At 37.7% G+C, this 20,804-nt stretch overlaps 1 protein-coding gene across 1 annotated transcript in view; it reads right to left on the bottom strand.

Moving 5' to 3' along the window:
• LOC124802831 (dynein axonemal heavy chain 2) overlaps positions 1–20,804 on the bottom strand; it is a 1,031,222-nt gene that overhangs the window by 457,088 nt on the left and 553,330 nt on the right. The window contains 4 exon segments of the mRNA XM_047263843.1: positions 4,031–4,233; positions 5,940–6,095; positions 11,193–11,447; positions 16,532–16,691. Coding sequence (XP_047119799.1) covers positions 4,031–4,233; positions 5,940–6,095; positions 11,193–11,447; positions 16,532–16,691 — 774 coding nt within the window.

Raw genomic sequence — 20,804 nt, 5'->3', positions numbered from 1 at the left:
TAATTGTGGCTGCGAGAAAGTAAAGTTGTCACAGGGTACCCTAACTACGAATTTAGAAGTGTTACATGAGGACGAACTAGACTGTGATTTTACAGCAAACAACATAATGCTGGAAAGGTCTGCTGACTGGTCAGTGGTAATGAGTAAGGTAGCACACCTGGGAAAACAGGATAGAGCATTAGAGGAAGAATTGTTGAGTGAATTCGTGGAATTGTTTACTCCATCCGGTCCATTACCCGCAACACCGCTTGTTCAGCACCATTGAGTTCCCATGCATTTACAGCCAATTATGGAAGAGTTTATAGATCAATAACTTAAGATGGCATCATAAGAACCTAGCTGTAGTCTCTGGTCTGCTCCCACTATAACTGTAAGCAAAAAATCACCGGATGATGGCAAAGCATACCGTTTCTATAGTAACTACCAGTTCCTCAACCAGAAAACAGAGTCGGATGCATATCCTATGCCTAATATAACAGAGACATTGGACAACTTGGGTCAGTGTCGGAACTTTACAACACTGGATTTGTGCATTGGTTACCATCAGCTGGAAACAACACCGAAGGACTGACCGGAAACTGCGTTCTCAGCGTCAACTGGACATTTAGAGTTTTGCCGCATGTCTTTTGGACTTAAAGTTACACAAAGTGTTTGATCGTCTGCGCAGCAGAGTTAACATTGACTTTAGAGAAATGTCATTTTCTATTACTAGAAATTCAGTATTTGGGTTGTGTTATATGGCAGGATAGAATTCGTACCAGTCCAAAGGTAGTTGATGCCCTACAAAATTTTTCAACACCCATCAAGACAAAGAAAACACAGTCTTATTTGGGGTTTGTGAATTTTTACCATAGATGTGTTCCGAAATGTGCAGAAATTGCAAGACATCTCACGCAATAGCTATAGAAAGCAGTGAAGTTTCATGGGACAGCTGAGTGTGAGGTGGCATTCCAGAAGTTAAAAGAACTGTTGACATCTAGCCCCATCTTGGTCTATCTGGATTTTAAAAAACCATTTATTCTTTCTTGTGATTTGAGCAATTTTGTGCTAGGACTTATTTTGAGTCAGGAAATAGATGGACAGGAACACCCTATTGCATATGCTTTATGGCAGCTCAATAACGCTGAATGAAATTATTCCACTATGGAGAAGGCAATCCTCGCAGTGATTTTTGGAATTGGATACTTTTGTTGTTGCCTTTATGATATATGATTTAAAGTGGTGACTGATAATACAGTTCTTAAGTGGCTTTTAGCACTTAAAGATCCAATGAGTAAATTATTGAGATGGGTCTTGTGGTTAAGTGATTTCGATTACGAGGTGGTACATTAGCCGGGAGCGGACGGAGTCACCCATAAGGTATGCAATATGGAATGCGCAGGCATTGATGAAACTGAATGGATGGCAGCACAAAATGCTGACCCAGACTGTAAGCAATTTGCTAAACAGCAGCCGTTCTGCACTGAGGATGGAGTACTGTATTGCATGATGTGAAATGGGCCACAGTTAGTAGTACCACACAGTTTGCATGATGAATTGTTGAAGCAAGCGCGTGATTCGATTTTAGCACGACATTCAGGTTGAAGAGCAACAGAGAGAAGGGTACTGCAGGATTATTGGTGGATGACGTGTAGCTAGGACGTGGACCATTACGTGAAAAATTGTGTTCCATATGCTCAAAAAGCAGAGCTTAACCATCAGAAAATTCAACTACAGAAGTTACTGGAAGCTGATAAACCCTTCCAAATGGTAGGACTGGACATCCTGGGACCTCCAGCACAAACACCAGCAGGGAATTGTTACATATTAGCCATTATTGACCATTTTTCTCAGTACATTTCCATGATAACTTTACTGGACCAGCAAGCCACAACTTTATTTTGGGACATCTGAAACCATAATCATGGATCAGGGCACAAAATTATGTCAGAATTAATACAGCAGTTATGCCGGTTGTTGCACATTAAAAAGTTATGGACAGGCACTCTGCATCCTCAGGCTAATGGTTGCACAGAATGAGTCCACAGGGAAACTATGAAAATGTTGAGTTTTTACATAAATTCCCAGCATGACAATTGGGATATCCTATTGGCTTACACCATAGCTGCATACAACTAGAGAGTTCACCAGAGCACAGAGTTATCCCCAGATGAAGTAATTTTTGGGTCCAAGATGCCACTGCCCTTTGAGTTTTGCAAAGCCCCACTGGAAAGAGACATCTCATCAGTCAAGTCCTTTGCTAAGAGAGTGAATCTTATCAGGAGACAAGAGCAAAAACTGAATACAAAGGACTTCGATAAACAGGAAAGGGCGCATGATGCGAAAGTAGTGTTTCCTATGTACCATGTAGGTCAGTGATTATGTTAATGAATCCTTATGAGCCAAAGAGGAAAACAAAAAGGTTTGTGTCACAGTATAATGGGCCTTCCACATAACAGAGATGATGTGGCCAGTTAATGTTAAACTGCAGCTCCCCAGCCACTCTTCGATAATCCATGTAAGCCGAATTTGGCTGTATAAGGAGGATACGGACAATTTGCGTCACGTGACCTCAGTTTCCATAGAAGGGGGCAGAGGAACAGCATACAAGGAGGAGAAACAGGAAAAACCAAAGTGAAGGAAGCAGGATAATATGGTGAATCATCAGTATATGCTAAGACCTAGGATGCAGGACTGACATTAGTATTTTCTTTTTGCTTACCAGCTACGATAACGGGAACCATAGCAATCAGCATGGTCCATTTTTTAATTTATGTACCTGACCTACCTTCCTCAGTTTTGCCCCCCTCACCCTCCCCCCAACCCCCACCACCAACCCCACCCCCACACACACACTCACCCACCATCCCCAAACAACTTTCGTTTCTTAACTATTCCATAGATGAGCACTTGCTCACTTCTCTGGATCAGCTGATTGACACCCAACATGGTTGTGTTGCCATGAAGGTCAAAAGCTACAGAAGTAAGCAGCAGCAGCAATTGTTAGTCATTGGTTCACCAACATCAGCTGTTTGTGTATTTCTTGTGGTGATTGGAGTAATGTATTTCTTGTTCAAGAGAAGAGTTGCCCAAATTCCATCCCTCCAATCCTTCAGGCTACGGGTTCGAGCCAATCAGAATGACCCCCCCCCCCGACAAGGCAGTGCAATGAGTGAACAATCATGAAGGCAAAGACGTAGTGCACTCAAAGGGCCATAAGGAACAATTGTGCAATAAATGGGAGAACTGTAAAGTAATTAGTAGTGACAAGCCACAGTCTCAAAGGAAGTGAATTGTGTAAATATGGTACAAGTCCAGTATTGTCAGAGAGTTCAAAACCATTTAATTAGAACTGAGGCAGCACATTCGAGTGAGACAAGGGGAGCTTCAGACGCAGCAGTGGGCACACATGTGAACGTCCGCCGGTCTGTCACCTCCGTTTCCTCCGAGAACATTATGAGTGGAAGTAGACCTCGCCCAGAGAACCCACAACCAATCTATTGCAGTAGATCAATAAATATTGTTATTCTGTCATCAGGAGCCATTCTCTTCCTCCCCCAGCAGAGAACCCACGTTCAAATCTGGCGACAGGCAGTGGAGTCCCATGCCTGTTTATACAGCCCGTTTACACTGGTATCAATGTGGGCATTTACACATTTGGCTGTTGGACCACCACTCCACTACATTTTATACAAAATTTACAATTGTGGTCAGCAATAATTTGTTACATTCAGAACCCCTAGTTTGTGTGTGAATTGTATTACTCACATCAGCTACAAATAGGATGGGATTAATTATAAAATAAGTTTACCATGTCATTCACTTACACAAATTTAAAAAAAAAATATTACCCCTGTTATTATTATTTTTTTCTTTCTAGACAAAATTAATCATGTTATATATCTAAGGGAAAAATCTTATCTGGAAGCACAAAGTTCAATTTTCTTGTGCACAGAGGGCAAAGGCAATAATTTTAACTTAAATGTTCAATTATTTTTCATTAAGACCTGATGACTAAACCTGATATGAAACAATAGAAAAATCATCATACCAAAACAGAAACCACAGTTTGACCATCAGTGGAAAGTTGTCTTCATCTGCTGGATTAATTCCATTTTCTTTTGTGGCTAAACATTCAAGTAGCTTACATAAAGAAGTCATAGCGTTGAAGTCAGAAATAGGAACTGTTTCAACACAGTTTAGTCGCTTGTAATCCAATATCAAAGTTCCATATCTTTCAAAATAGCTTCGCATCTGTGAAACAAGGAAGATACTGTAAAGTCATATAAGAAATTTAATGAAACACTGAAATGTCACGGTTGGAATATCCACAATAATGAAAAGGACAGATTGCTACTCACCGTAAAGATGACACCTTGAGTTGCAAACAGGCACAATTAAAAGACTGTTACACACTAAGCTTCCAGAAAAAGCCCTCTTCAAAAAAGAAAAAAATACACACACATTGACACATGTAAGCACATCTTACACATGACTGCTATCTCCGGCTGCTCTGAACAGAACCAGATGCTGGCATTCTGCAACGACTGCCTCATAGCCGCACCATCTGGATCCTTCCTACCAACAGCAGCTTTTCTGAATTGTGCACAAGGGAACTCTTCCTATAATGTATGCTATGATCCCGTAACCCCCTGGCCTCAATGCTTGTCAGTCACTGTCCTTCACCCGCCTATCCCCTCCCCTGCTCCCACTCCAGCATTACACAGCCTTCTATTCCACCAATGCAAAAACAGTCTTTTTACCTCTCTCCTCTCCCATGCCCCCCTCTCCTGATCTCCCTTCAAACCAGCTGCCCTAACTGGTCCCCGCAACCTCCCTGTATGCTCCCACAGGCACGACTCCTACCCTGCTATCCCTCCCCATCCCCACTCCAGCCTCCTCCTTACCCCCCACCCCCATTCAAATTGCTTCTACCATCACGTGCAGTTGCTTCCTGTCTGGCCTCAGCAGCCAGAGCCAGTGGTCATGTGTGTTGTGTGAGCTGTGCTTGTGTAAATGTCCTTGTGTTGCCTACTTTAGAAGAAGGCCTTTTGGCTGAAATCTCGTTTGTTTTTGAAGTCTTTTTGTTGCAGGCTTTTTGTTGTGCCTATCTGCAGCTCTACATCTCCATGGATATCTACGTGTGTATGTAATGCTGGTCTACAGTTATGTAATGAATATGTGTCTATCGTTTTGCCATACATCAAATCTTTGCTTACATAACTTACTGTCCATAAAAATAAGTAATAAATATTCACAGCAAAAAGAATCATGAAAAAATAAAAACAGTACATTGGTAAACAACTGTTTAATTTGTGACTATATTATCAAAACTGAATTAAATACAAAGTGGGAAATATAAAATGGATACCTGTTTCAAGGACTCAAGTTGGGCACTAAAATCATTAAATAGCATTAAACTGTCAATGAAAGCAAATATGTAATTTGTAATCCAGTGCAGAGAAAATTTTATAATATTTATCCACACAATAGCATCAGCTGACCACACGTGTCTGCCTCTTTGGGTAAGCAGAGATCATGATGTGTGCTGCTCTCCCCCTCGTGCCCCTGTCCCCCACTCTGCAGCCAACTGCCCCAATGCAGGATGATGTGGTGGAATGGGCAGCATCTCTGCTGAGCCGTGCGTACGGAAGGGCAAGGGCAGGAGTGCACATCAATGCATCTTGCTACTGAAGTAGGTGTTCATTACACAATGTGAACATTATACAACAAGTTTATTTAACTTTGTGATACGATTTACGTTCACTGATGTAAGAAGAGATGTTCCATTCCCCACTTCACCTCTTTAGGGATCAATTTTTGATTTTAGCCAATGTTCTTCCTCAAGGTTCAAGATGCTTCCACACCAAATTTCATTAAAATTTGTTCAGCAGGTTAGTCATGAAAATGTAACAGAGCTACTTTCACATTTATAATGTTAGTATGGATTCTGTGCTCACCTCATTCTGATAGTCTTCACAAGGCTGCTTTTGAAGCCATGAATTAACATATGGCCACCAACCAAGGTCTTTATAATCATTGTAGACCATTCCACATCGTGATACAGTTGCAGGTGATGCAACAGCCAAATCCTCTACTTCAAATAATAAAGAAACCTGTTATGGAAATATTAAGATCAACAGTGAAGTCTTCAAACACTGGAAGATATTAAAAGGAAATATACATATCTTTTGATGCATTAGCATATTTTCTTTGCACATGGCAAATAAGCATCTATATCATCAGTGTTAAACCGTGTATGTCACCCAGCTTCACATCAATTACCTAGCTAGGATATACAGTATGAGTTATTGCATCCTCATGAAGTACAAAAAACAAACAACTAAAAGAAAAGTTGACAGAAACGGAAATAATAGAAGATTTCAAACCCCAGTCTTTCAAAACAGGTACTATTTTCTTGGCGGGAAAGAGGCAAGCTGATGCAAAGAATTAAAGAAAAATTTACAAGTGGTGTAGAGAAGGACAAGAACTGTAAGGATAAATCCAATCACCTTACAAAGCAAAAACAAGGAAGGGTAATTACATTATGGAATTGATGCAAATACAATGAAGCAGATCAATAAGAACTGCAACTTTGAAATGATATTATCTGCATAGGATGAAGTGACGGAGAGTTCCAAGACAATTAAAATAAAGAAATGAATAAGCAGTGAATGAAAAAATGAATGTCAGGTTGCTTATATTCTAAGAGAAGACACAACAAAACAGTTTCAATTAAGATACGTTAATGCCTAACTGCGACAGGTTCACATTCAAGCCTGTTCAACCGATTCAATAAACTGAGCTCTGATGTATCCTGAACTGATCGAAGAAGATAAATGTAACAGGTACTGACTGTTATTACAAAGTTAACAAGAATAGTCTTGTATGTAACTGACTTTCTGGATACGTAGCTGCACCTCTAACAAAGTCTGTGATTACAAACATGTGTAGTTGTGATAAGTAACCCATATTACCTGCCAATTCCAACAGTGACTCACTGATATTATAGTCATAGGATACGATGTTTTCTCATTTTGTGAAGTGTAAAATTTTACATTTCTGAACATTCAGAGCAAGTTGCCAATCTCCGCAACACAATCAAATCTTATCAAGATCTGGCAGAATATTTGGAGCTTCTTTCAGATAGTACTTCATTATAGATAACTGCATCACATGCCAAAAGCCTGATTTTACTACCAATATTGTTTGCGAGGTCATTAATATACAATGTGAATGGCAAGGGTCCAAACACACTTCCCTGGGCCATGCCCGAAGTTACTTCTACATCTGACAATGACTCTCCATTCCAGATAACATACCATGTCCTCCCTACCAAAAAATCCTCAATCCTGTCACAAATTTCATTTGATAGCCCATATGATCATACTTTTGACAATAAGCACAGGGGCAGTACTAAGTCAAATGCTTTCCAGATATGAATAAAGGCTACATCTACCTGGTTGCCTTGATCCAAAGTTTTCAGTATGTCATGTGAGAAAAGTACAATTTGGGTTTCACATGATCGATGTTTCCAAATTCTTGCTGGCTGGCACTGAGGAGGTCATTCTGTTCAAGATAACTCATTATGTTTGAGCTCAGAATATGTTCTAAGATTCTACTCAAAATTGCTGTCAAGGGTATTGGATGGTAGTTTTGTGGATCACTTCTACTACCCTTCTTGTAGACAGGTGTTACCTGTGACTTTTTCCAAGAACTGGACTCAGTTTTTTATTCGAGGGATCTATAATAGATTATAGTTAGAAGAGGGGCTAACTCAGCCGCAAATTCAGTAAAGAATCTGACAGGTATTCCATCGTAACCTGCAGTTTTGTTCAGTTTTAACAATTTCAGTTGTTTCTCAACATCACTGACACAAACGTACTTCATTCATAATTTCAGTGGTACAAGGGTTAAACTGGGGCTATTCTCCTGGGTCTTCCTGCATAAAGGAACCCTTGAAAACAAGGTTAAGCATTTCAGCTTTTGCTCTGATACCCTCAATTTCAGTTCCTGTCTCATTCGTGAGGAACTGGACATTAACTTTGGTGGCACTAACAGCTTTTACATATGAGAAGAATTTCTTTGGGTTCTTTGAAAGATAACTTGACAACACTCTGCTATGGTAGTCACTGATGATATCATGCATTGCTCTCTTGACAGCCAAATGTGTTTCATTCAGCATCTCTCTATCTGTAGCCCTATGCTACATTTTAGACCTATTATGCTTCTTCAGAAGTTTCTTTATAATGACTGTATGCCATGGATGTTCCCTCCCATTATGAACTGTTGTACTGGGTAAATATCTATCCAGTGCCTGGTCAACTATTCTTATAAACTTGAGCCAGAGATCCTCTACGTGCTCCTGTCCTGTGCTGAAAGTTTCAAGTTCCTCGTTGAGATATAACACTACTGAATTTTTTATCTATTTACTGAACATATATATCTTTCTGCTTGTTTTAGTTATCCTTTGTACTTTGGTAATCATTGCAGACACAACCACATCATGGTCACTGATACCATTTTCGATGTGGACATCCTCAAAGAGATCTACATGTTGCCATTAGATCCAATATATTTCCATTATGGGTGGGGTTCCTAACTGTCTGTTCATTTTCAGAGATGGCATTTATTAAAGTTTCACAGGATATCTTATCACACCCACCACTAATAAACAGTAATCTTCCCAATTAATTGTTGGATTATTAAAGACTGCACCAGTGGTTACAGTATGAGTGGGGAACTCACATACAAGTGAACTGAGGTTTTCCGTGAAGTTTCCAATTACGTCAGGGGATAAGTCTGGTGGGCAACAGAAGGATCCAATTATCATTTTGTGCCCACCCCTGATATTGAATCCTGCCCATACAATCTCACATGAAGCTCAATTTCTACCCTGGTGGATTTGAGTTTTTTGTCTACTGTGACAAACACACCACCTCAATTTCCCACTTGCCTATGCTTTCAATATACAATCAAATTTTCCCCAAAAATCTCACTGCTTTCAATTTCAGGTTTCAACCTCAGCTATCTGTACCTATATTATGTGAAGTTCACAGTCTTTCATGAACACTTCAAGCTCTGGCACTTTGTTGTGAATGCTTCAGCAGTTTACCATTAGGATTTTAATACTCTCACCTATGGGATGCATTTCTTGTGATCTCACACTGATACCTCTGAGTTTCCTTCAGCTATCATTATCTGGATTGAATGCAGAGTTGCCTAATCTAAAAAAACTCCTGTGTGCACCCCACACACAATCAGCTACCTGAGTAGCAGCACCTGATGTGTGGTGCATGCCTGACCTATTTAGGGGAACCCTACAAATCTCAACGCTATGGTACACATGCAGGATGTCACAGCCTTGCGTGTCACAGAACTTTCGAAGTCTCCGGTTCAGTCCTTCTAGTCGACTCAGAACCAAAGGGACATACTCAGTTCTGGGGACAATACTGCAAACTGTGAGCTTCACTGAAACTCCATTCACAAGGCTGATTTTCTCAACCTACTCTGCCAGTCGCCAGAATGACCAAATAATGACCTCGGACCCCAAGGGACAGGCATAATTTGTTCCAAGGTGTACCACAACCTGCAGTTTGTTGCTCCCTGTTCCCTCAACGGCTGCTGGAGTAGCATCTTCAACAAACTGAATGAGGCCCCTAGACATACACACTGAGCGCACCTGGTGTTATTTCCAGGCCCTTGCTTCTGTTTCCCTAAGGGGTACCATCACTCGCAGCACATTTGGATTGCCAGCGATTAATGGACCCTTACCCTTTTGTGTTTGCCTCCTCCTGACACTGGACAAAACAGATTTCCCCAAAACAGGTAACGTGAGTCCCACTCGCTCGGTTTCAGTTTCAGTGAAAGACAGCACCTCAAACATGTAGGTTATTGGGATTAGTGCAACATCCTGGGTCCTCCCTGATCCCCATCCACTCTGTACAGGATACCTAGATCTACCACTGACGTGCCACTTGCAGTCAAGTGGATGGGTAATTAGAGATCTTGTACTTTCTACAGAGGAGACAGAATCCAATGGAGAGGATAGTAATTGAAGTACCTTTCTTCACAGCCCCCTCTGGGAGAGATACGTATGGGGTTGTGGTGTATTCCTAGGTTCCTTACTTGATACTGGTTCTTGAAAATTTGTATGTACACCGTCCTGGGATAGTTGATGACTATTTCAAGCATCTGCCAGATCAGGTTTGACTATTTTAAGCATCTGCCACATCAGGTTTTTTAGTATCTCTGTGGCACTCTCCTCTGGCACAAACCTCTGATTATTGGTGCTGCCCTTCTTTGCGTATGTCCCATATTATCTGTTAGTATTATTGGGCACAGATCTCATACAAATATCATAAGTATTCTGGGATGGGTTTTTGTATGCTATCTCCTTTTTAGACTTAATGATTTTCCCAGTATCATACTAATGAACAGAAGTCTACAACCTGTATTCCTGTGTGATAATGCCATTCATATGTCCTCAACTGTGTGATAATGGCATTCATATGTCCTCAACATAGCAGGTACTCTTGACATAGCCAAAGTATTGCAACATTTGCAGGAATTAGTTTCAAAAGTATTTCATATACTTGATAGTATTTCATGTTCATCCAGGGAAATCACTCCTTGAAAAGACAAATTTTCTTCAAATTGATAGCAGTTTAAGCAAAATATTAAAAGAATATTATCTTGACAGGGCTGCTGTACTGTTGTACCTACTCACAACAATGGACCTAAGGTCTGAGCAATGGGGAGAGGAGTGGTGGAAGACAACACATGTAAGTTTCGCGGTCAATGAGAGAATAGTATAGTGATAATGCAACAAATGACTACTGGTGCACTTGCTATCAGTCATTATAAATTACATGTTCTGGCTTTCTTCAAATATGTTCTGGCTTTCTGCAAACTGATACTGAATTATTTGTTTTGGAAAGGACCTCTTCCTTGGAGAAACTCAATTGTTGTTGAAATACTCCTACCACAAGGAGACTAATGAAGTAAATCACAATGCTTTTATGGTTAAAATATTTGGAATACTGTATTTATAGAGAATTTTCAAACAAAATACTAAAGCTCTAGTTTTCTCACAAACTGAATTGGTGTGATTGAATATAGCACATGTGTGACAGATAATCTTTTAAATCTTTCATTACATTTCAGAACAATTACTACTTCAAAACTACTGAAACTTCTTATTACATCCTCACCTGCTCTGGCATTGTAATCCTCTCACTATTAATCAATGTCAGAACCTTATTGTCATCCATCACACTATTCATATTCTCAATCCAGACGGCATCCACTGGTCCATCAAAGACTATCCATTTTTCGTCAGGTGATTCATCTGAACAGGTGACACGCATGATGGAAGACAGAACACCATCTAACCACTCATTTGTTGCAAGGTTAAATTCACCATAAAGTTCACCCAAAGTCAAAGCTTTGGGGTTGATAGGAAATGTCTGCAATATTGAAAAATCAAAGAGGGAAAAAGTTTAAAATTTTCTCACATTATGAGATATCTGCACAAGCTTCATTAAACAATGAAAAATAAAGGATGGAATAATGACAAATATTATGCTACTCGCTATATTGTGTAGATGTTGAGTCACAGACAGGCACAACAAAAAGACTGCTAACAAAGTAAGCTTTAAGGCAAAAGGCCTTCTTCAGAATTAGGCAATGTATACACATACATTAATTCAAACACACTCATGATCACTGTCTCTTGCTGATGAGGCTGGGCATAGCAGGGAATCTCATTAACATCCATCATACTTTTAACAGTGCGATAAACAGTTCAATTGCCTTAAATCCACCGTAAGTGCCCATGCCACAGAACCAAGAAAATATATCAAGGAACAAAATAGAATTTTTTTGAACTGCTAGATCCCCCGAATGTCCATCACGGCCATAGGATGTGTACATACACCCATACTTTGTCCTTCTAGAGCACAAGCAGAAATATACAGAAATTGCAAGGATTTCTTTTCTATCAATACATAAAACATCTGTGATGCCAATATGAAGATTCTGAATGTGGTAAGTTGTTGGCTGGATTCCATGCAAGAGGCAGGCATTTGGGACAATAGTAGAGTTGCCACAGAATTTGAAAATGGACAATATGATGAGTTGGTTATTAGAGATAGTTACACAATACAGTTTTTTTGACTACTTCTAAGAAAAACAAGATGTCTACTTTCCTAATTTTGGTAATAAGAATAAATATTAGAATGTGGTGATTACAAATACTGTATACACGTAATAATACTGAAATAATACACATAAATATTATGTCATTTGCCAAACAAGAACATACTAACAATTGGAAATAATCAAGCAAAGAAACTGTTGTGTACATATAACACATATTCATATTCATTTACAGAAACCTAAAATTCTTGGGCATATTGTCTAAAGGACCGGATCCTAATGTTTGCTCTCTTTTGTTCTCAAACTCATTCATAACTTCCATTTTGTAGGTTATGCTCTTCTTTCATGATTTATCTTTGTCTTCCAATTAAAAACACTTTTGCATTATATTCCACTTATATTAAACATATTTTTAACAAAGGAAGCTTGCCTGCTTTTTCTAAGAACACCCTGTCCTTCGGTGCAATCACATGTTGTTTGCCTTTTTTCATGGGTTTATCTTCTAATAAGCTTCCACAAGAGAATGCAAGCAGAGGCTCATTACTATGGGATAAAATTTCACTTTCAACAGTTTCACTGCCATCTTCAGGGTAGTTATCATCATTGATGTTCGAAAGGACCACATTATCTTCAGTTGTGTCACTGCTGTTAACTCCCATTATCCCCTTGAAAACGTATTGTATATCTTCATTTCAGTTCCTCCACCACCAGTTTGTAATTGTTCTCAATTAAATTTACCATTTATTAATTTATTTATTGCTTTCACTTTCATATCCTTCCAAAATACTTCAAGTTGCTCTTATGATCTATGTGTAAAAGCTTCTACATTGTAATTTTTACCATGCATCTTTTTTTTTTCCTTTCTAGCATGTTCACAGCGTGGTTTTGGATTCAATAATAATTATTTACTTTTTCATTATTTCAGTAAACTGCTCTTTTTCACTTTGTGGTATGATTTTTGAATGTTACTTAACACTTAAATTGTTTTTGGCCACCTCCATGTCGCTGTTAGCTTGCATCCCAAGCTGCAAGTGCCACTTAAATTAACATGTGTTACTCACCAAAAATGGACAATGGTAGCTGTAGATTATGCTAACATGATGTTATTGTCAAAAAGTGATGCCATAACGTCTTGCCCACATTAAATATTTTTCAAGAGGAAATGAAATGCATGTACCAGTAGCATGCAGAAATAGCTTACTTAGTAAAAAGGCATTCCTGCTTTAGTTGCAACTAAAGAAGTAAACAGAAATCGAGCCCCTGGGGAAGACTGCGTAATTGCTGAATTAATAAAAACTGGTGGTGAGGCTGTAATAAAGGAACTGCACACATTAATATCAGATATATGGGAAACAGAAACTATGCCAGATACTTGGAAAATTGAATAATAGTCCCCATTTATAAGAAAGGGGACAGAACAGCATGTGAAAACTATAGAGGTGTAACACCGCTAAGCACAGCTTATAAGATCTTCACAAGTATATTAAACGAAAGGATACAGAAGTGTCTCATCACAAATATTTGGTCATTTGTTCCTCTGCCTGGTCGAAAGCCACACTGATATTCCCCTAGTATACCACTGTTGTGTACATATAACACATATTCATATTCATTTACAGGAACCTAAAATTCTTGGGCATATTGTCTAAAGGACCGGATCCTAGTATACCACTAGGGGAATATTAGTGTGGCTTTCGACCAGGCAGAGGAACAAATGATCAAATATTTGTGATAAGGCAAATGACGGAAAAGTTCTATGAATATGATATAGATCTGCATTGCCTATTCATCAATTTCAAACAAGGCTTTGACAGCATAAATCGGCAAGAACTATACAGAGTACTGAAAGAAGTTGGTATATGTGCTAAATTAATAAGACTAATCAGAATGACAATGACAGAGACAAGAGCAAAAGCAAAGGTACTTAGCAGAACAAGTGAAAGCTTTGACTTTATTAAAGGTGTGAAGCAAGGGGATAGTCTCTCCACTGTCCTATTCAATATAGCCCTGCATAGTGTAGTAAATAAAATCAACAAAAGAGGCACCATATTTATGAAAACTAGCCAGATATGTGCATACGATGATGACATTGCTATAGTAAGAAGAAATACCCATACACTCCTAGAAACATACTGAGCAATGGAAACAGAAGCCTTAAAAATTGGCCTCATAGTAAATGAAAACAAAACAAAATATATGGTAATGTCACAATCCGAGGCCAGAAGAACCCCTAAAAACCTAAACATCAATGGGAAATGTTTCAATGGAGTGTTCTCTTTTAACTACTTGGGAGCCCTAATAACAAATGATAACAGTATTGGAAAGGCTATAAGGGAAAGAATACAAGCAGGAAACAGAGCTTACTTTGCAAATATGCAGCTTTTCAAAAATAGCCTTGCTACAAGAAAAACTAAACCGCTAATATATAATTTCATAGTCCGCCCAGTTATCACATATGGCTCAGAGGTATGGACGTTGACAGAACACGATAAAAATGCACTAAGAAGCATTGAGCGGAAATACTATGCAAAATCTATGGGCCAATAAGGGAGGAAGAAGGCTGGAAAATACACTACAATGCCAAATTACAAGAGTTAATACAAGGCAGGGACATAGTAAAATTTGTGAAATCACAGCGAATACGATGGCTAGGACACTTGGAGAGAATGGCAGAGGATAGAATTCCAAAGAAAATGATGAAAGGTATGATCCAGTCAGTTAGGCGAAAAGGGAGACCTAGAGAAAGATGGATCGATGAGGTAATAATGGCTATCATCAATATGGGAGTCCGGGGGTGCAAAAGATCAGCAAATAACCGAGAAGTGTGGAGGAAGGTTGTTGAAAAAGCCAAGGCTCACCAAGGGCTGTGGCGCTACTGAAGAAGAAGTAGGGAAGACATGGTGAGGAATGAGGAGATGATGAGAAGATTTGAGGAAGACCGAAACCCCTTAGACACCATAAGGAAGACGGCAGTATTTACTCCAGCAAGAAATTGATGTGATGATAAAGGGAAAGAGTGTGAGAGAAAGAAGAAGATACCAACTACTGGACAGTGTCAGAGAGAAAAGCAACAAATATGTGGAACTAAATAGAAAAGCACAAGACAGGGAGAAGTAGCAATGTACCATGCCTGGACCTGCCACAAGTCAGAACTACTACTGATTATGATTTCTGAAAATAAATTGTTTTAGCTCTTTTCTACAGTCTTTATTCTATTTTCTGTGGAAATACTTAGAAAAGGATATAAATTTTCTTGTAAAACTAATAAATTACACATCTACTACTTAAGCAATTCATGTACTCATTAGATATTGTTTGCCAGAGAATTTATGAATATATGAAGAAAATAAACAAACACAATCCAAATTGAGGGCATCAATGACTTTGGTGATGGAAGAAACAAAATACATTTTGAGAGAGTAAATCATTACAGATATGTAGAATCATGCAAAATTATTCTTGAATCATAAATTGGAAATGCAGCATTCACAAGAGCCTTGTATATATACAAAAGCATATAACATTTAGTCAAATTTATGGAGAAACCTTATTACTAGATTTTCATGAATGGAAATTCAAGTTTTGTGGAAAAAAATACCTGTGTATTCAAACTCTGAAAATGTTTAAAATAAACTAATGGGGTTACGGCAACACAGATAATCTGTTTCCAATCCAAAGTTACAGAAATTCAACAACCAGCTAGACAATACTAACTGATAGATGGAAATTCCACATCAGTTTATTTGCAGACAGAACTGTGATGTCATCAACAGTTGTACCATTGGTCCTGATTTACTGCTAAGATAATATGTAGTATTTTACAGAGTTCTGGAATTTTTTTCTTATTACACAATTTTTTCATCTCACATATTTTGTTAATACAGTGTCAAAGATGGGGAAATACATCCAAAAACAAATATAAAACACTGTTCTTGATCTCTGGATGCGTAATGAAGTCTAACTGAGGTGTGTAAAGAGTAATATGACTAAACACCAAACTCAGCAATTTATGAAAGATTATTTTTCTTTTTTCATAATTCATTGGGATTTTTATATCTCTAATAATGGTGTAAATAACTACCAGTTTTTTCCTTAATGGAAGTAAGAATAGATCTGTATAGCAACAATATACAAGACCTATAAATAACACAGTAAAACTCTTTTCAGAATATGGTATCAAATTTAGAACATTAACTCTACTGAAAAAAATCAAGAAATCTTAAGCAATACGGGCAGAAGAATCGAAACAATAACATGAATAAAATAATGAAAGCATTCAAAAAAGAAAAACAGGAATTTTAAGTTCTAACATGGTCTTCACTGATCAACACAAGCATTTATATACTACTCAGAAAAGAAAACATATAATGTCAGCTTTATAAAACTTGCTTACCTTAACCAGATTATATCCTGGTTTTTCTTCTTTTCTTAAGCGACTCAGTGATGCTTGAAGCATGCGCCATGTTGCTGATTTACCTGCACCAGTTTTACCTACTATCATTGTTGAATGCCGTGAGTTCTTTGTCTCATACAATTGTATTATTTTCACAATACTGCAATTTATCACCTGCGGAAAATAATAGCATCATTATTACAGTGGGGAAAACAACAACAACAAAACTTTTGCTTGTGACTACTAGAATATTGAAAGGCAGAAAAGACAAATAATGACATCGTGGAAAAAGTAATTGATCACCATACATATCCTGATAAAGCTCCTTGGCAAATCAGGTTTTAGAAAAAGTATACTGTTATTCACCAAGTAATTAGGTTTCATCTAATGATGACCAGTGCTAGAGTTTCTTACAGTTTCTATCAACAAGCAGTTATTTCTTACAATGCACCATTGCATAACTGTTTACAATAACTAAACATGCCAAGTACCAACAAAGAGTAAGTAAAACTAAAGTAGTAAGTTACGAAGAAAGAAGGCAATCAGCGACTTCCAGCTGAGAGTACTGAACTGCAGTAGTGGAGTAAATTTTTCATTTACTTCCAAAGTAAATTTATTTACTCCGTAAGTGGTGGAAAGCACAATCAAAGAGTATGCTAATATGTTAGTAACTGAAGGAGGAGATAATGCCAAAATTTACTCCCAAGCAGTAGCGGGAGTAAATTTAGAAGTAAGGTGTGTTCGTTGGTTTCTGTGTGTAAAATATCAAATTCTATGTATTACATGGACAATGAAGAATATATGGAGAGGGAGGAAGAGGTAAACATCACAGTAATGAGTGTCGTAATGGGAAGAAGAGACCTATTTGCAATGTATAGTGACAATGATTTGAAAGAGCTCTTTGCATTTCGTAAGGAATCTTTCGAATCACTACTTGGTATTCTGGAGCCATTACTACAGCATAATACTGATGGAAATCGTGCTTTGTCTCCTAGGCTGCAAATTGTTTATGGAGTGCAAATATTTCGCACTGTTACTTATCAAATTCATAACAGGGGTCTTATCAATATCCATTGTACTACTGACAGAAGAACCTTTAACAGTGTGATAAACGGTTTGTCTTAAAGATACTGTAAGTGTCCCTGCCATGGAACCAAAAAAATACACCAAGGAACAAAAGGGAATTCTATGGAATTGGTGGATTCTCAAAAGTCATAAGATCCATATATTGTGTACATGTACCCATACTTTGTCCTTCTGGAGCACACACAGAAATATACATAAATCACAATAACTTTTTTTCTATCAGAACACATATCATATGTGACGCCAATATGAAAATTTTGAATGTTATAAACCATTGGTTAAATTCCACCCATGCTGCACGCATTTGGGACAATGGTAGAATTGCTGCATTATTTTAAAATGGACAATATGTTGGTTTGCTTGTTGGAGATAGCAGAGACACTCTCTTCAACCATCTTATGACTATTGTGTTTCGACCCCATGCAGGAGCTACAATAGACTCCAAATTGCTACCAGATATGTAACAGAGCTGGAAGAAATGTTTCCTAACTCTCACTAAAGTATTAACAAAACAAGAGTGTGAATGTTATTGTGGCTGCTGCAGTTCTGCACAACTATGTAACATAAATTGGAGATGTGTTTCATTCTCATGCTGTGGAGGCGAATGACATCGCCAAAATGCATTTGAGCCAGAAGCAGTTGCTGTAGGCCAAGCTGTCATAAGGCCTATTATACTCAATTATTTTAATTAAAATTTTACTTAATGTACTAGTAAAATAACAAGTTGGTATCAGAACTTTTCCCTCTTAAATGAATAAATAAGGCACTGGATTGTCATAACTACAGTGAAATGACACATTTTATTTATGTATAATTTTAGTTATTTTACTATCTTTTTTCTTTCTTTTTTTCTTTTCTCCAATTAGGGGATTAACACTTTCATTTATTTTTTACTTCACTACACAAAGTTACACAATGGAGTTGTCTTGACTATTTCTAAGAAAAACAAAATGTCTTCTTTATAATACCGCTAATACAAATAAATATTAGACTGCGGTAATGAAAAAAATGAAATGGAGTGTGTACACAAATATTGTGTCATGTGAAGAACTATAACATATTAACCATTGGAAAAACTCAAGCATATAAAATATGTTTTAAACATTTATACATACAAAACATATTCACATTCATTTACAAAAACTTGAATTTCTCAAGCAAATGCCTAATGAACTGGAGGCTGAAGTTTTCTCCTTTTTATTCTTGAACTTATTCATTAACTCCATATTAAGATCATGCTCTTCTTCCATGATTACTCTTTGTAAGTTAACAACATTTTTTGCATTATATTCCTCTCATATTAAATGACAATATTATGATAAGAGTAGTTGCTACTCACTATGCAGCAGAGATGCTGGGCCACAGATAGGCACAACAAAAGATTGTCAAACAAGTAAGCTTTGAGCCAAAAAGGCCTTCATCAAAATTAGACAAAACACACACACACATATTCATTCAAGCACAACTCACACACACAACCACAGTCCCTGGCTGCCTCAGTAGTTCACAGTGGAAGATTACTTTTTGTAATGCTAGCATGAAAGCATAGAAAATGCCAGCTTCCTTTGATGCTTCGACAACCAGTCAACCACAAGCAAACACAAATGAATGTGCACAGAACACAACTGAATGTTTTCTCACACTTGCCCATTGTTCATACTGGATAGAATTCTCATTCACTGATGCTCATTTGCTTAAGTTCAGCCTGTAGAAACCAGGTTTGATTAAGCTGTTCTTTAGTGCTCTCTGTCATTCTCTTCCATTAGTTGGTGTATGTTTCATGAGCATTTACACAGTAGATAATGGAAGGGAACACGACAGAATAAGAATTTCATCATGCAAACACTTGGAAACATTGAGTTTATACATTCACTACTGAACTGTCTTTCACTAAGAAGAAACTAAGCACTAAAGGGAAAACAGTGTTATATACAGGATTTGTTTCAAGCAAGGCAAGTAATGTCACACAGAAGAAGAGATTAGGAACCATGTGCTTATGAAGTTTCTCAGAAACATCCGACACAGGGTGGATAGTGAGTGAACTACAATCCAAACTTGATTGAATGCTCACATCTGTGTGCCTTCTGCACATGAGAGAACGCAGTCAGTGTATTCACTTACTGTTAACCAGATTTAAAATATCCTTGCAGTAGAGACATTTCCAGAACTGAAAGATTGAAATGTAACATAGGACAGGCTCTTGAAAGTGTACTAAATTATGCAATGATCTGGTAATCAAAGTATTTAAACTAGTCCAACAAAGCTTGAAAATAAAGAAGCTGTTAGCAAATACATGATAATAGATAACTTTTTATGAAGCTACTTTTTACTTTTTATGAAGCTAATGATCCTTGAGCTACTTAAGTTATTGATGAAAAATAAATATATATTTCACATTTTCCTGGCGGAGAGTTATCGTTACAGACAGTGTCAGATTGCTAGATATGGATTCAGAAAAGCTGCACAACAGACTCCTGTGTGATGCTCATTTTGATGAACAGGTTGAAATATGCTGAAGTTAAGCCACTGTTTAAGAAGGGAGATAAAGAAATGGCATCAGATTTCAGTTGAATTTCACTTTTGCCAGCATTCTCAAATATTTTAGAAAAAGTAATGTATAATCAGCTTTATAACCATCTTATGTCAAATAACATACTTTCAAAGTCACAGTTCGGATTTCTAAAGGATTCTGATATTGAGAAGACTATCTGCACTTACAGTGAAAATGTGCCTAATTCATTAGACAAAAAATTGCAGGCAACTGGTATATTTTGTGATCTGTCAAAGGCATTTGACTGTGTAAATCACAATATCCTTTTAAGTAAATTAGAATATTATGGTGTAACAGGAAATGCTGCAAAATGGTTCAAATCTTATATCTCTGGCAGGAAACAAGGGTGTTATTAGGAAAGAGACATGTATCAAGCTGTCAGGCATCATCCAACAGGGAACTAATTACATGTGGGGTCCCACAAGGTTCCATTTTGGGGCCCTCACTTTTTCTTGTGTATATCAATGACCTTTCATCATTAACATTACCAGATGCCAAGTTCATTTTGTTTGATGATACAAACATTGCAACAAAAAGCAAATCAAGTGTAGTCTTAGAAAGATCGGCTAATAAAATATTTGTGGACATTAATCAATGGTTCCAAGCCAACTCTTTGTCACTAAACTTTGAAAATGC

This window comes from Schistocerca piceifrons, chromosome 6 (assembly GCF_021461385.2).
Source record: "Schistocerca piceifrons isolate TAMUIC-IGC-003096 chromosome 6, iqSchPice1.1, whole genome shotgun sequence".
NCBI lineage: Eukaryota > Metazoa > Arthropoda > Insecta > Orthoptera > Acrididae > Schistocerca > Schistocerca piceifrons.
The sequence above is the reverse complement of the archived record's forward strand: the minus strand, read 5'-3'. Positions and strand labels throughout refer to the sequence as shown.